This window comes from Daldinia loculata (genome assembly GCF_022478755.1).
Source record: "Daldinia loculata strain CBS 113971 unplaced genomic scaffold F4817scaffold_12, whole genome shotgun sequence".
Classification (NCBI taxonomy): domain Eukaryota; kingdom Fungi; phylum Ascomycota; class Sordariomycetes; order Xylariales; family Hypoxylaceae; genus Daldinia; species Daldinia loculata.
The window spans coordinates 379,489-393,856 of NW_026054866.1; the positions used below are offsets into that span (position 1 = coordinate 379,489).

Here is a 14,368-nt window from a genome sequence, read left to right on the forward strand (position 1 = left end):
TAGGAGACATTGGGTGTTCAGGGGACTGCTTTCGATTAACCCACCGACTTACTCGTGCCTTTTTATCTGCCAACCCTTTTACATACCTACCCCAGGGACTACTTGTCCCCAGTACTCGCCTGCAGCGTTATCATATAGTAGCGTATCTGTCGTTTTAGCGTTCGTGCAATAAAAAGTTGGGAGAGTGGTCGTTTTCGGGTTCATACCCCATATACACATGAGAATCTTCTTACAGTATGCGTACCTAATGTTAGGTATGCATAACGCGCCCAGGGGAGGTAGATAGGATATACCCAAGTGCACATATATAAACTATTCTGAGGCGGCAGATTTTTTTTTTCTTATTCTTGTCTCGGCTCTCTAATAGATAGGGGTAGGTAAGGTATCGTGACTCTTTGATGTTAAGCCCTTCAACTGCCATTCCATAGGTACATAGGTACATATATAAATGCACGTATCCACCATTCATATCTACAACCTTAACGACGTGCCTCGCCACTTTCTCCTCCACGAGAACACGAGCATTACCAACGCAGCACGTCGAGATCTAGATCGACGCGGATAGGCAGATAGAGCGAACGAATAAGCTTCATCTTACCACCTAATAGTCCTGATCCCCAGAGCCGCTAACAATAACGTTGTTGACCTTCAGCACCATGCGGCACAGCTGCGTAGCAAGCATAAGCTGCTGGCGCTTGCCGATGAGAGGATCGATAACAAAGGCCTGTTTCATGTCGTTGCTGCCGCCGTTCATGCAGTCAACACCAAGCCTGCCGCGGCCCTCGGGGCCGGCCTTAACTTGCTGGGACTTGACCTCAGCGAGCGTCGCGATGGGGTTTAATCCGCTGTTCTCCGCGAGCGCCATCGGCACTGCGTCTAGCGCCTCGGCGAACGCCCGCATCGCGTACTGCTCTAACCCAGGCGTCTTGACAGCCGCGTCCTCGACCGCGAGCGAGCAAGCGATTTCAGCGGCACCACCCCCGTACACGACACGGTTGTCGCGGACTAGGTTTCGTACGACGCAGAGGGCGTCATGAAGAGATCGTCGAGCTTCATCGATGATCTAGTAATAAATTAGTTAAGCTCGTACTTTAAAAGGGGGTGAAGAGAAACTTACCATCTTGTTGCTTCCTCGGACAAACACCGTCACGGCTCTTGTGTTGGCGCACTCCTCGATCACTAGCATCTTCTCTCTCGTAGTACCGAACGTCATCTCCCGCACAATACCAGCCTTGCCTAGCTTCTCTGGCTTCAGGTCCTCAAATCGAGGTACTATTCTACCATTCGTAGCAATGGCAATAAGTTCGATCTCTGGGCCGCCTACCCATCTTACCGCGGGTAATTCGTTCTGTAGTAATAAGTGGTTAGCTTCGTCGTCGAAACCCCACTGGCAGATAGCTAGATTAGCTCCGGTATCTTTGATCTGTTGGATCATCTCGATGAACTTTTCCCGCTCGTAGTTTTGTAGCTTCTTGAACTCCTCTACGGAGGTGATCTCTAGCTTATGCTTGGTCTTGGGCTTCGGTGGCTCGAACGCACAGGTGAGAATGGCGATCTTGGCGTCTCTGACTTCCGACGGCATTTGGGGATGTGAGAAGTCCTTGTCGATAATTACACCCTTAACTAGAATGGTATCTTCCAACGCGCCACCAACCTTGCCATCCACCTTGATCAACTCGAAGTCGACATCTTTTCGGTCGAGGTCGGCGACGGAGAGAACGGCGTCTACAGCAATGTTGGCAAACTGGTCGTGGGCCTTGGATACAATTTTGCTGCCTAAACTTGTCCGAGCTACCTTAACTAGGTTCTCTGTTGATTCCCGGCTGAACTCGATGGTATCTGATATCCGGTCTAACTCGGCTACTGCGATGTCACAGGCTTGGTCGTAACCGTCTGCTATTCGGATGGGGTGGATTCCCTTGTCTATAAGTTCGGCAGCCTGTTCTAAGAGAGCACCGGCTAGAACAACGACACCGGTCGTACCGTCACCAATCTCATCGTCTTGAGACTTGGATAGTTCGACTAGAAGCTTCGCAACGTGGTTCGAGATCTCCATCTGCTGTAGAATGGTAGCTCCATCGTTGGTCACCGTAATGTCTCCGTCGGGCGAAATCAGGATCTTGTCGAGACCGCGAGGACCCAAAGAAGTCTTGACGATATTTGCAACGGTTCGAGCGGCGAGGATATGCGATTTGACTGCTTCGTTGCCATACTGGCGCTTCTTCTTGCCTTGACTAAGTAGAGGAGGTTAGATTTGCTGTATAGCCAACTGTATCAATACCTATAGACGGCAAAACTCCCAATACTCACTCTCTAACAATGATAAAAGGTCTCCCCTGTTCATCTTTTACAACAGAAGCTGCATGTAATATATATTAGTACCTAATGTATATAGCTACCATAGATTATATTCTTTAGCATACCATTCTGGAGGTCGAGATCTAAGGTAGAAAATATTAGTAAAGTATTAAAGTCATGGCGGGGTTATTGATTGCATACTCAACGCCATGTTGCCGGTTTCTATAGCTCAGGAGAGCTTTCTGTGCTGTATTGAATAATATCCCGGCAGTTTGTAGCTTCTCTACCAAGTTTTGACAATAGACACCGTTGTATGTTGTATGGAGTCGTTAACTTCAATGTTGGTAGTGTAGAGTTCTGCCTTGTCTAGTGGGACGGATTTGTATTGTACCTATCTCGAAATTCTGAAATTCTAAAAGATCTAGCCCCACATTCTTCCAGATCGGAAAATTCACAGCGCCGACGGGCCACTGGCAGGTCCATACTTTGGAAAAGTGCATGAATGTTCTTAAGAGGTACCTAATCTACATAGGTACATACATACATGTACCTAATGTAATTCCTCGGACCTCCAGAGCTTTTATCTTATCTATCGTCATAAATCTTACCTAATCCTACAGGCTACAATTGAGCTTCATACCTACATGCATCTGATCCCGTCGTCCTACATTATTATGTACACGTCTTTACTTATCAACAAAATCCCCTATCTCTCTTTTACCCGTTGGTAATTTCGTAAGTAATAACTACATCACATATTGGTGATTTTACATATGCTCGTAACCTTTGCGAACTAGGTCTGAGGTTATACCGCAGTATCAATCAAGAAAATTTTAATATCTCGGCCCCTTATACTCGGCCGTAATATGTGAGGACCTCAGAGGAAGCAAACCACGATTATTTAACCTAGGTGATTACGCATAATATCAATTGTTACAAGCCGAGGCACGGGCGATCCGGACGCCCAAATACCCCTTCGCATTAATATACATAATAACCAGCAAGATCCATATGATACCCATAGAAATAGAAAAATATCATACTCTCAACTTCTAATTCGAGATACGCCGCGGAACGTCATTTTTCGATATCCACATACATGGTAGATCAAAAATATAGTCCTCGGTATCTCTCTCGTATCTCTAATAGAGAATTAGCCTATTCACTTATACCCCAACTGGTGGAACCCAGCGCCCCATAAGTACCTGAAAATTAGCTGAGTTGCTGGTACTTGGCCGAGTGGATTGCCCCGCTGACGTTTTGTTGCCTTGTTACTGACTTAAAACCACCTAACCTACATAAATAAATTCAAATTCATGTACGTTGAAATACATATGTATTAAGCTGAAGCTACACCTACATAACAGCTCCCCCAAGCTTCGACTCCAAACTCAGTTTTGATCTCCAACTCTACTTTCCTTCGAGTTCAAGAGCCAACGCTATATCCCTGCCCTCTACATAATACGCTTGACATCAACTACACCTTATACTATATCCTACTCCTCACCTAAATCATGTCCTTCCCAACTCAATTCGAGGGCGTGCTTCCTCTCTACAGAGTCCAGAAGCCCCCGTTTATGGTCGAATCACCTGATGCCGAAGAAGTTGAAGGAGAGACGAAGCCATTCAGACATATCAAGGCTAAGGACGGTCTTATCACACGCCCCGAATCTTACATCGCCACTACTTATGACATATTAATCGAGACTGCGAGAAAATACGGCGACAAGGCGGCCATAGGTTCTCGTAAACTGATCAAGACGCACACCGAGACCAAGAAAGTACCAAAAGTTGTTGATGGAGTCAAGACTGAAGTCGATAAAGAATGGACTTACTTCGAGTTAACTCCGTACACATTCCTTACTTACAATGAGTACAAGATTCGAGCTCTAAATGTAGGCGCGGGTTTGAAGAAGCTAGGTCTCGAGACAGGTGACGTGTTACACATCTTTGCGGCGACGAGGTACGGAGTATCCCCTTCATTGTAAAGAATAGCCAAAGGCTAACTATTTATACAGCGCCAACTGGCAATGCACGGCTCACGCCTGTGCCTCGCAATCCATCACAATCGCAACCGCATACGATACTCTCGGCCCGGATGCTGTCGAATACTCCCTCACGCAAACGAATGCGAAGGCTATGTATACCGACCCCCATCTATTCAAAGTTGCCAGCCGCCCTTTGAAGAATGCAAAAGATGTCAAGTACTTGATCTACAATGACTCGACCAACATGCCCATCTCTGACAAGGAGATGGCCGACTTCAAAACCTCTCACTCTCACCTTACCATCATCTCCTATTCTGACCTAATTACCCTCGGCGAGGAGAACCCTATAGACCCCGTACCGCCGAAAACTACTGACATATGCTGTATCATGTACACTTCTGGTTCCTCCGGAACTCCCAAAGGTGTCCCTCTTACCCACGAAGGTGTTGTTGCGGGTGTCACCGGCCTGTGGACTATTGTCGCTGAGACTGTTTCGCATCGCGACGTCATACTCGCGTATCTCCCCCTTGCTCATATCTTGGAGGTAGCTGTGGAGAATTTAGTAATGTTTGTTGGCGGTACACTGGGCTACGGATCCCCACGCACGCTGGCCGACTCCTCTATGCGTAACTGTGCTGGAGACATGCGGGAGCTTGCACCTACCGTCATGGTTGGTGTACCCCAGATATGGGAGACCATCAGGAAGGGTATTGAAGCCAAAGTTAACTCTGGTGGCGCCTTAACCAGGAATCTTTTCTGGGGTGCTTACAACCTCAAGAGCTTACTTGTAGCAACCGGCCTGCCTGGGAGTGGCTTACTTGATGCCGTAGTATTCAATAAAGTCCGGGATATGACGGGCGGAAGGGTAAGGTTCCTCTTCAATGGCGCCAGTGGTATTTCGGATGGCACAAGACAGTTCGTAAGCTTGGTGCTTGCGCCAATGATTACGGGATATGGTCTTACGGAAACAACTGCCAATGGTGCCCTAGGTAACCCGTTGCAATGGACTCGGGATGCCGTCGGTCCCGTTCCTGCGTCACTTGAGATCAAGCTCGTCAGTATACCTGATCTAGGATACGACGCAAAGAGTAATCCTCCACAAGGTGAGATTCTACTGCGGGGAGTTCCAGTCTGCAAAGAGTACTACAAGAACCCCGAGGAGACCGCGAAGGCGTTTACGTCGGATGGGTGGTTCCGAACAGGAGATATCGGCGAGTTCGACTCGGTAGGCCACGTCAAGATCATCGACCGCGTCAAAAATCTCGTCAAGATGCAGGGCGGTGAGTACATTGCGCTCGAAAAGCTCGAGGCCGTCTACCGCGGCAGCGAATACGTCCACAACGCCATGGTATACGGCGACAGCGAGCACCCTCGCGCCATTGCCGTCATAAGCCCCAACGAGAGGCCATTGAACGACTTGGCGAAGAAACTAGGTGTTGATCATGCCCACGCTCACAGCGACCCCAAGGTCTTGGAAGCAGTTCACAAAGACTTAATCGCAGTGGGTAAGAAGGCCGGCCTGACCGGGCTGGAAATGATCGTTGGCGTCGTACTGGTCGATGAAGAATGGACGCCCGCAAGTGTAAGTTTCAACCACATCCCATCTCCCATCTCCCATCCCACTCCAAACCTAGGGTTAGCGCTAACAGACATAATAGGGCCTCGTTACAGCAACGCAGAAGGTGAACCGGAGGGCGCTCAAGGACGCCTACAAGAAGGAGATCGAGGAGTGCTTTAAGCGCATTTCGTAATGTGTCGAATCGTATTAATGTAATATGCGTCTGCTTCCAGGCGTTATGTAATTTGCTAACTGGCTGGCTCTTCGGCGAGTTGGAAACGGGTCTGTGTAAAATTAGTTATAGCCCTTATATTCCGTATGGCGTGTTTGTTTTTTCCATTTCGTTTTATACACGCAGGGAAGATTAGGTACCTTTTATGTAGAGCTGATGATCTTGTTTTCCATCGTTTGTTTAGATGGTGATTTATTAATTTATTATGTGTGAAAATTCTGAGTAGTGGTTGAGGAATTGTAGGATTGTTCAACTACCTCGGTAGATAGTCACTAGCTTAGATACTTACCTATATAAGGTAAGAAACGTTGAGGTTAGCCAAGAATGCGTATTCGTTTAGTCGACTCTCTTTGTTGGGTTTATCTGGGTCCTCGGGTCTTGGGCTTGCATGTGAAAGGAGTCTTATAGCTATGGTCAGTGTTGGATATATCTACCTAAGGTATTAGTAACCATAGTCCTATTACTCTTACGTTCATTGCCAAGGCAGATAGTAGCGTACATGAATGACAGACTGCCAGAGAGGGGTTAACTAATACTGCCCTTCTACTATACCAACTCATGTGGCCACCGCGTCTATTACCTGCCTAGGTTATGACGGGAACTATAACAACTAGCTTCCAATCACAATCCTCGATTTATTGGTATAATAATATGATTTATTTATGAACACACTTATAATATAATATATATTGCACTACACCTATGCATATGACCACATATAGCATAGCCAAACTCGAAGTCGAAGTCAACAGACGACAGACGACAGACGGAAAAAGGCTGGTAAAGAAGGTAAAAGAAATAGGAAGACAAGAATCCGGTATCTACCTAGCGTTCCCTCTACAACGCCACGCTTCCAGACATAACGTAATGCAAGCGTCCATCTACCGAAACCCCAAAACGTTCTTCCAAGATCGTCTATTTATCTAGGTTACTAAGTAAGGCAGTGGGAAAGAATACCATATATATTTAACCCGTGGCAATACCGATCCGAGTATTCAAAGCCGCTCTTTGGCGTATCGTTTACGGCAGCAGTATGTATTCTTGCTGAGACGAACACCGCGTGATTTGCATCTTATACTTTTTTAGATATTCCAGAAATCGCAATTGTCCAGGCAACCTCATTTTGCCCCCCTTGCCTGCCTAGGGTAAGGAACATCTACGCGCTTGTAGTACAGATGGACGGGCGAATCGTGCCTGAAGCACTTGAACATATAATCGAGCTCTGCTCTCCAGGCATTCCCGGAGCACATGCTTATGTCCATGTCGTTACATTTGATCCATGTGTCCTTCTGCTCGGCCTTGATCCAGCACCAGTAGTGACCCGAGGTGGCGGTATCGCCAATATGCACTTGGATGGCGTAGATCTCGTACTTAGTAGGACATACGAGGCCTTCATTAAAATTAGCACCTAGAATTTTAGCCGCCCCTTCTCGCACCGATGGACCCCAGCTGTAAGGCTCTAAGTCAAGCTCAAGGGGGAAGGCGACCGGAGTGAGATCCTTTCGGGCATGTTCCACCCCTTGTGCCTGTCTTCTTATATATACGCGCAGCAAGCGAGGCATCCTCGCTAATAAGGGTCTAGAATGAGCCTTTGCCTTTGGCTTATGGCAACTTTCACAGTTCATATCGACGACTTCGGTGCGAAAATAGTAGTCCAACATGTCTATAAGTTTAAGCGGTTGCTTGGTCGATTGACGTCCTTGCAGATTTTGAACTGCTAGTGTCAAGGAACGGGCTGATTCTCGATGATACGAATGATGGCTACAATTATCGCACGTTCGTTCGATCATTGTAAACAACAACCAATGGGCATCAATGAAGTTTTGAGGTCGGGTATCCCACCAATGGGTTATAAAATTCCTCACCATTGCTGCAACATCCTCGGGCGTGTTGGGCGGTATATTGATATTGGTTATGGCAGCCGAGAAACGCCCGGTCACGTTTGTTTCAGCTGCGATTTGGTCAAACATGAAAGCAAACAGCTCGTCGACATCGTGTTGGTTATTATCGCCTAGTTTGATAAGCCTGCCCTCAGCATAGTATCCTTCGTGGACAGAACGCATATATTTCTTGTGTATACGTGAGCAATAAAGTACCCAAGGTAATGATAAATAGGTAGGGGGATACGTACCAGCAATGCACTGGGTGTCGCTTCTTTGAGCCGCTTCTTGTGCAGCCACATCAATGTGTTCTTTAAAATCTTGGACAGTAGCTGTGGTGAAGCAGGCTCTCTATCGCTCGTTTCTTGCTGTGCTTCACGCCACTCCAGAGGCCATTCTTCTTGGATTATACCGGTGAGGAACCCAGGTGAGGCAAGTAGTATTTGTAGGGTTGAATTTAAGTAGCATGAACTTCCAAGGTTCCGGAGTCCAGTTACGGGTTGACCAACCCCCAACCGTTGTGCGGCTACTGGCATGGCAATGCCACCAACACCCGAGTCGTCATCCCTAGATTCTAAGCCACTATACCTAGTTCTTGGGATAGCAGGTGCCGGTAGCTTAGGAGGTGTGGGAGCTATGCTGGCTAGGAAGTCTTCGTGAGAATCTAAGTCCTCCTTGACAGAAGTCATAGATTCGGGGTCGCCTGTTATACTAGGATAACGACGGATAAAGTCTTCCCTTGTTTTGACATAGTCGAAAGTGTCAAGTCCCATCTGGTCATTTTTGATCATATCCTCGAATTGACTAATCTCATCTTGATTAAGGGTCTTAGTCTTCGTTCGGGGTCGTCTTCCGTCGCCGTACCTTTGCCTCGAAGCCGCGCTTGGAGACACGTAGTTTGACATAGTCTTGGAAGTCTCAAGAGATTGCTCTCCAAATTCGTCCACCCACGAGTTCAGACCACCGCTCAGCAGCTTTGGGGCGCGTTTGAGCGGTCGGCTATAGCTATAGTACGACAGGGCTTGTCGGATATTGTACAGAACCATTTCTAAAGAATCACCAGTTATCCTAGACGATATTGAAGTGCTATCCCGATCATAGATAACCACCAAGTCAACCTTGTCACGTTGCTCAACTGCGAGCCTCTCATTTGGAGGGGCAAGAACCATGCTATCAGCAATCTCATCTGCGGATATGTTCTCTCGCATAAGAATCTCAGGCTCGATACAAATTGTCTTGGCTGATTTGATATGTCCCTCATCAAAAGACTCACGATCCCGAACATCAATTACCAAAATGTCAATCTGCGGGTACTGGTTTATGAGACCTGCAAGTGTTTCGGCTGTGATGTCGTCGCCGTCTGGAATTTGAAATTCCGTTAGCGTAGCTGGAGATTGGGGGGCCCGATAAGAATGGGCCGCCACGAACTGTTCTTTGCTAAAGGCCCTGATGGCGTTTTCCGTCGATATGCGAGCTGAGACACTAGGGACCGAGGTGATCGAATTTGTCCGACTGAACATACCACGAGGGGTGCTGGATGGAAGGTTAGCGATCTCGCTAGTCACGGTACCTCTCGCAGGGCTATAGATGGCTTCTGGAAGCTTTGGCATCGTTAGTATAGATGTATCAACTGAAGGCAACGCCTGACTTGGAGTGGACTCTTCAGTGCCGGCCGATTGGGCCTGGCCGAGTGCTTTAGTGGCGTTTCGAGGCTTTTGAGTATCACGCAACCGCGCAAATCTATTTGCAAGATCTTCGGGGAGGTCCTTTGGGGTCTGCTTAATAGCTTTTCCATGCAATGCTTGTGGCTTTGGTTGTATCGTTGGCTTTGGCCTACGCCCCCCAGCCGCGTTGCCGCCAGCATCTTCTGTAATATCAACTCTATTTAGAGCTTCTACTTCATTTTTAAGTCCATTATTTTGGGGGCCTATGGAACGGTTCGCCTGAACCTGTTGCAGCGTCGAAGATGGGCTAGGCCGGTTCAAGCGGGCGAGTTCGAAGGAACGCTTAGAAGATATTGCTGGCTGCACACCACTCCGCCTATTATCCTCTTTGATTTCCTCCTTAATCTTGTCGAAAGTAGCTCCATTGGTAGTTATTTTCATCTTGAGGGCCTTGTATAAGCGGTTCAAGTCTCCGCGGTCGGAACTCATAGAGGGATAGTCTTTGTGTTTGGGTACTTTATCGACAGCAATTGTAAATGCTTTGATGTACTCCTGCAGTGCCAAATCAGGACGCCGGAAATCGCTATAGGTTGTTGCCTGTCGCATATGGGCATCTCCAAGCTCGAGGATCTTTCGTAGAGGGGTATGAGGGTCGAGGTCGACGCCAACTGACACCAAATCATCTATGTGGCGGTATGGCAGCTTTCCTGTACCCGAGCTACCATTAACCATGCTCGTACCAGTTTCCTTCGCAGGCGTCCGGTGGTAATTACTTGTATTAGAGGACATCATGCCATGCGCGCCCACTACTGGAGCGTTCGAAGTCCTTGTGAACGTTACAGAACTCATATTTTCATCAGTGCGATACCGAAGATGTGTAAATTGAATCCTAGGCGGCGAGAAACGTAGCAAGGTGGGGGTAGTCGGAGAGGAGAACTTTATGTACCACAACTGTTCTGAGGGTGAGGACTGGAATGGGGTGGCATTCTTTCAAAGCAGAGCCGGATCTGTGAACGGCGCAATACTGGAGGTTGAAAAAGTGGGAGAGGGACGAGAACGGAATGTTGAAAGAACTTGGACAATAAAAGAGAGAATAAAAAAGATATTAAATGCACAATGGCAAAATTAAATTGTCCGCATCTTTAAGAGTATATATGAGCAGAAAGCAGAAGGGCGTAACGTGTCGGCTGACTGGTTGGTTTCGTGTGTATATAACATGTATGAATGTGTTTGTGTGAAGGCGTCGTCGTTGATGTTTAGTTAATTGATGCGAGGTAACGTGTATAATGTACTTGTATCTTTGAGCGGAAACTCGGTGATTGATATACCTTCAATATGTACCCGCCCACATGTAGATACTTGTGTGCATGGTATATTTGATGTACTTACACGTATGTATATGTACCTAAGGTTAGGTACATATTTACTGTACATATACAGCATGTGCGAGGTACCTAGATACCTAGTTATACATAAGCGCTCCGCATTTCTACATAGCCACGGCAGCCTACACTAGTGGTTTGTGGTTGGTATTGTAATAGTAGGTACGTAATCGCGGCCTTGTGTACATACTGGAATATCTACACTCTCTACATACACCACATACACCACATACACCACATGACACGCCTAGGCATACACAATACCTATCAATAGACATCCCGATGTGTACCCACGCAATTCTCCCATAATCAGGCAAACAGGTTGACAGTCTAGTTTCATACCATCCTCATCCCTCGCCTCTGGAGAGCAATAACCACTTCCGAATTCCGAATCGTACCCCATATCTACCCTGAATCTCTCGCGCATCATGATGGGAAGTTGGTGGTCGTCCTCGGCCAACAGTGCCTTGGACGAACAGATTGATAAAGCAACCGGAAGTAGCCTGTATGTCTATTCTACTAATTATTCTACCAATGCTTCATTAGATTACTGATGTACCATCTAATAATCTAGGGAGGATATTCCCCTTAACCTCGAGATCTCCGATGTCATTAGATCCAAAACGATACAGCCTAAAGAAGCTATGCGCTCGCTGAAGCGTCGCATTAACAACAAGAATCCCAATACCCAGCTGAGCGCGCTAAACGTACGAACGCTTCTCTCGGTCGTATAGATTCCTATGCGCTTCTCCCATGATGCTGACATGTGGCGTAGTTGACGGACACTTGCGTCAAGAACGGCGGCTCGCATTTCCTCGTCGAGATTGCTTCGCGAGAGTTTATGGATAATTTAGTATCTCTTCTCCATGCAGTTGGTCCCGCCGAAGTTAATATCGAGGTCCGAGCCAAGATATTAGAGTTGATACAGTCCTGGGCCGCCGCTACCGAAGGTCGCTATGACCTAAAATATATTGAGGAGACCTACAGAGCCTTACAAAGAGAGGGGTTCCAATTTCCTCCTCGAACAACCGTAGCGAGCAGTATGATCGACAGTAGCGCCGTATGTATTGTATATAATCAGGTGCTCCTTTACACGCACCGCTCCTGGATAAGACAAGACTAACTGGTTTATGATAGCCCCCAGAATGGACCGATTCCGAGGTCTGTATGCGGTGTCGGACCCCATTTACCTTCACGAACCGTAAACATCATTGTCGGAATTGTGGTAATTGTTTCGACCAACAATGTTCTACCAAGACGCTTCCTCTACCGCACTTGGGTATCTTACAACCTGTGCGGGTTGACGATGGCTGCTATGCCAAACTAACAGACAGATCTACTAAAAGTAGCTTCGGGAGACAGGAGCGCTCTCCCACGAGCCCTTCGTTTCCTCATAAAAACCGCAGTTCGTCCGCCATGTTGCCTCGAAATGCCAGAGTTGACGACGCCTTCGACGAAGACCTCAAGAAGGCCTTGGCAATGAGTCTAGAGGAAGTCCAAAGCCATTCCAAGGGCTATGTCCCTCCAACAGATAACACCCCTCGGCAATCATATGCGAAGGCCAGCGATCACTCATCTACACCAGTAGTTGCACCTACAGCCGAGGAGGAGGATGAAGACTTGAAAGCTGCCATCGCGGCATCTCTGGCAGACATGGAAGAGCAAAAGCAAAAGCATTCCGCTGCCTTGAAACAGCAGACAAACAAGGTTGAAAACATCTCAGCTACTTCATTCGCGTTGCCCAAGAATGATTACGAGCTCACCCCAGTCGAGGCCGAAAATATCAACCTTTTCTCCACGTTAGTCGACAGATTGCAGACGCAGCCCCCCGGTACGATACTGAGGGAGCCGCAGATTCAGGAGCTTTATGATTCTATCGGGGCGTTGCGACCAAAGCTAGCGCGCACATACGGCGAAACGATGAGCAAGCATGGTAAGTTATCTTCTGAAGGTTTTAGATGCCACCTCCAGCTAATCGCGATTCAGATACCCTGCTCGACCTACATGCTAAGCTTTCCACTGTTGTTCGATATTACGATAGAATGCTGGAGGAGCGCCTCTCAAAAGCTTACAGCCAGCATAATATTGGTAGCTACGCTTTGCCCAGCTCCGGACAGCAGACCGGCCCATATCCCTCAATAGAATCTACCACCGCCAGGGCTTCTACCTCAGCAGAAAATTTCTATACAGGCGATCCACTTCCAGATCCAAGTAGGAAGTCTGCAAGCCACCAATACCTCCAACATGTTCAGGCAGGTCTGCCACAACAATTTACAAGCTATGACAAGAGAGCTTCGGTGTCGGCGCCCTCGAGCAACCAATATCCGCATCATGCAGGACAAGGAAACGAGGGTTGGCAAAAACAGCAAGGGCCATCCGCACCAGCCCAGTATCCCAGTCAAGCAAATTTCACGCCCAACGACGTTCCCCCTCAGCCTAGTCACGTATCTCATCCCTCCCCACAAACTCCTCTTAACAGAGCCACCGAGCCAGTAGTGACATCAGCGGCCGACCCCAGTGCGACGTATTATTATAACAACCCTCAGTCGAGCACTGACCATGCCACGCAGGGTATACCTCCAGAAGCGTCGCCGTCACCGTATCCAAACCTTCAGCACAGCTTAAGCTATACCGGGCAGTCCATCCCTCCAACACCTGCCTCTATTCCTGCGCAAGCATCCCAGCCCCCACAGCATTATCAGCCACCCAATCAACAAGCGCAACAGCCATATTGGCAACAACAGCATGCGGACCAAGCCCCTCAAGCATATCAGACAACCGGGGCAGGGTACTCAAGATACAGACAGGACTCGTTCCCTGCTGTTCCCCAACATACACCTCAGCAACCTGCCATAGAAGAAAGTTTGATTGATCTATAGGATAAGCAGGATAAAGCAGGATCGGATTTTGTCACATGAGTGGAATGAGATTAATAGTAGTCAACTCGATGAGAAAAGTTTCTTCGCTGAGAGGTGCAATGCATGAGACGTATGGCAAATTACCTAATCTTTTTATTTTATGCTGTGCCTAACTTCTACTTAATTTTCGCACTCCTCTTCTTCCTCTTTAAAATATGAAGCTCCAAATGCGAGGCTACAAAAATGTAGCTGAGATGCTGAAGGAATGGAAGTTGTTCTATGGATTGAAGAAAAGAACCAGTGTTGCGCTAATCCCACTACTTACCTAAACACCTGAGGCTCAATTAGGTACCTAACCTATGTAACCTTATACATAGATACCTAGGTACATGCCATAATATAGGTACATGGATGTGGTACGTAAATTATGTACCTAATATAAGTACCTCACTCCATCACGTCATTACCACCCGGGCTGTTAAATACCTAAGGTACTTATGGACTTCCC

General features: G+C 47.5%; 4 protein-coding genes across 4 annotated transcripts; 2 read left to right on the top strand and 2 right to left on the bottom strand.

Annotated features, from left to right (window-relative positions):
• Positions 1-100: 100 nt before the first annotated feature.
• F4817DRAFT_34653 (chaperonin Cpn60/TCP-1 family) lies at positions 101-2,753 on the bottom strand. The gene is made up of 5 exons (XM_049304413.1): positions 2,500-2,753; positions 2,424-2,441; positions 2,311-2,359; positions 1,118-2,234; positions 101-1,063 (listed from the first exon to the last, which is right to left on the bottom strand). The coding sequence occupies exons 1-5, from the start codon at positions 2,507-2,509 to the stop codon at positions 602-604; spliced, it is 1,656 nt and encodes a 551-aa protein (XP_049161104.1). The 5' UTR covers positions 2,510-2,753; the 3' UTR covers positions 101-601.
• Positions 2,754-3,812: 1,059 nt separating this feature from the next.
• F4817DRAFT_357438 (long-chain-fatty-acid-CoA ligase) lies at positions 3,813-6,037 on the top strand (the record flags this gene model as incomplete). The annotated part of the gene is made up of 3 exons (XM_049305922.1): positions 3,813-4,261; positions 4,317-5,868; positions 5,945-6,037. 3 exons carry the CDS (start codon positions 3,813-3,815, stop codon positions 6,035-6,037), a joined length of 2,094 nt encoding a protein of 697 aa, XP_049161105.1.
• A 521-nt stretch (positions 6,038-6,558) lies between these two features.
• On the bottom strand, positions 6,559-10,894 carry F4817DRAFT_331470 (cysteine proteinase). Its single transcript, XM_049302513.1, has 2 exons — positions 8,208-10,894; positions 6,559-8,145 (listed from the first exon to the last, which is right to left on the bottom strand). Exons 1-2 carry the CDS (start codon positions 10,467-10,469, stop codon positions 7,195-7,197), a joined length of 3,213 nt encoding a protein of 1,070 aa, XP_049161106.1. The 5' UTR covers positions 10,470-10,894; the 3' UTR covers positions 6,559-7,194.
• Positions 10,895-11,211: 317 nt separating this feature from the next.
• F4817DRAFT_331471 (vacuolar protein sorting-associated protein 27) lies at positions 11,212-14,368 on the top strand. Its single transcript, XM_049302514.1, has 5 exons — positions 11,212-11,507; positions 11,577-11,709; positions 11,778-12,062; positions 12,140-12,935; positions 12,989-14,368. Exons 1-5 carry the CDS (start codon positions 11,431-11,433, stop codon positions 13,879-13,881), a joined length of 2,184 nt encoding a protein of 727 aa, XP_049161107.1. The 5' UTR covers positions 11,212-11,430; the 3' UTR covers positions 13,882-14,368.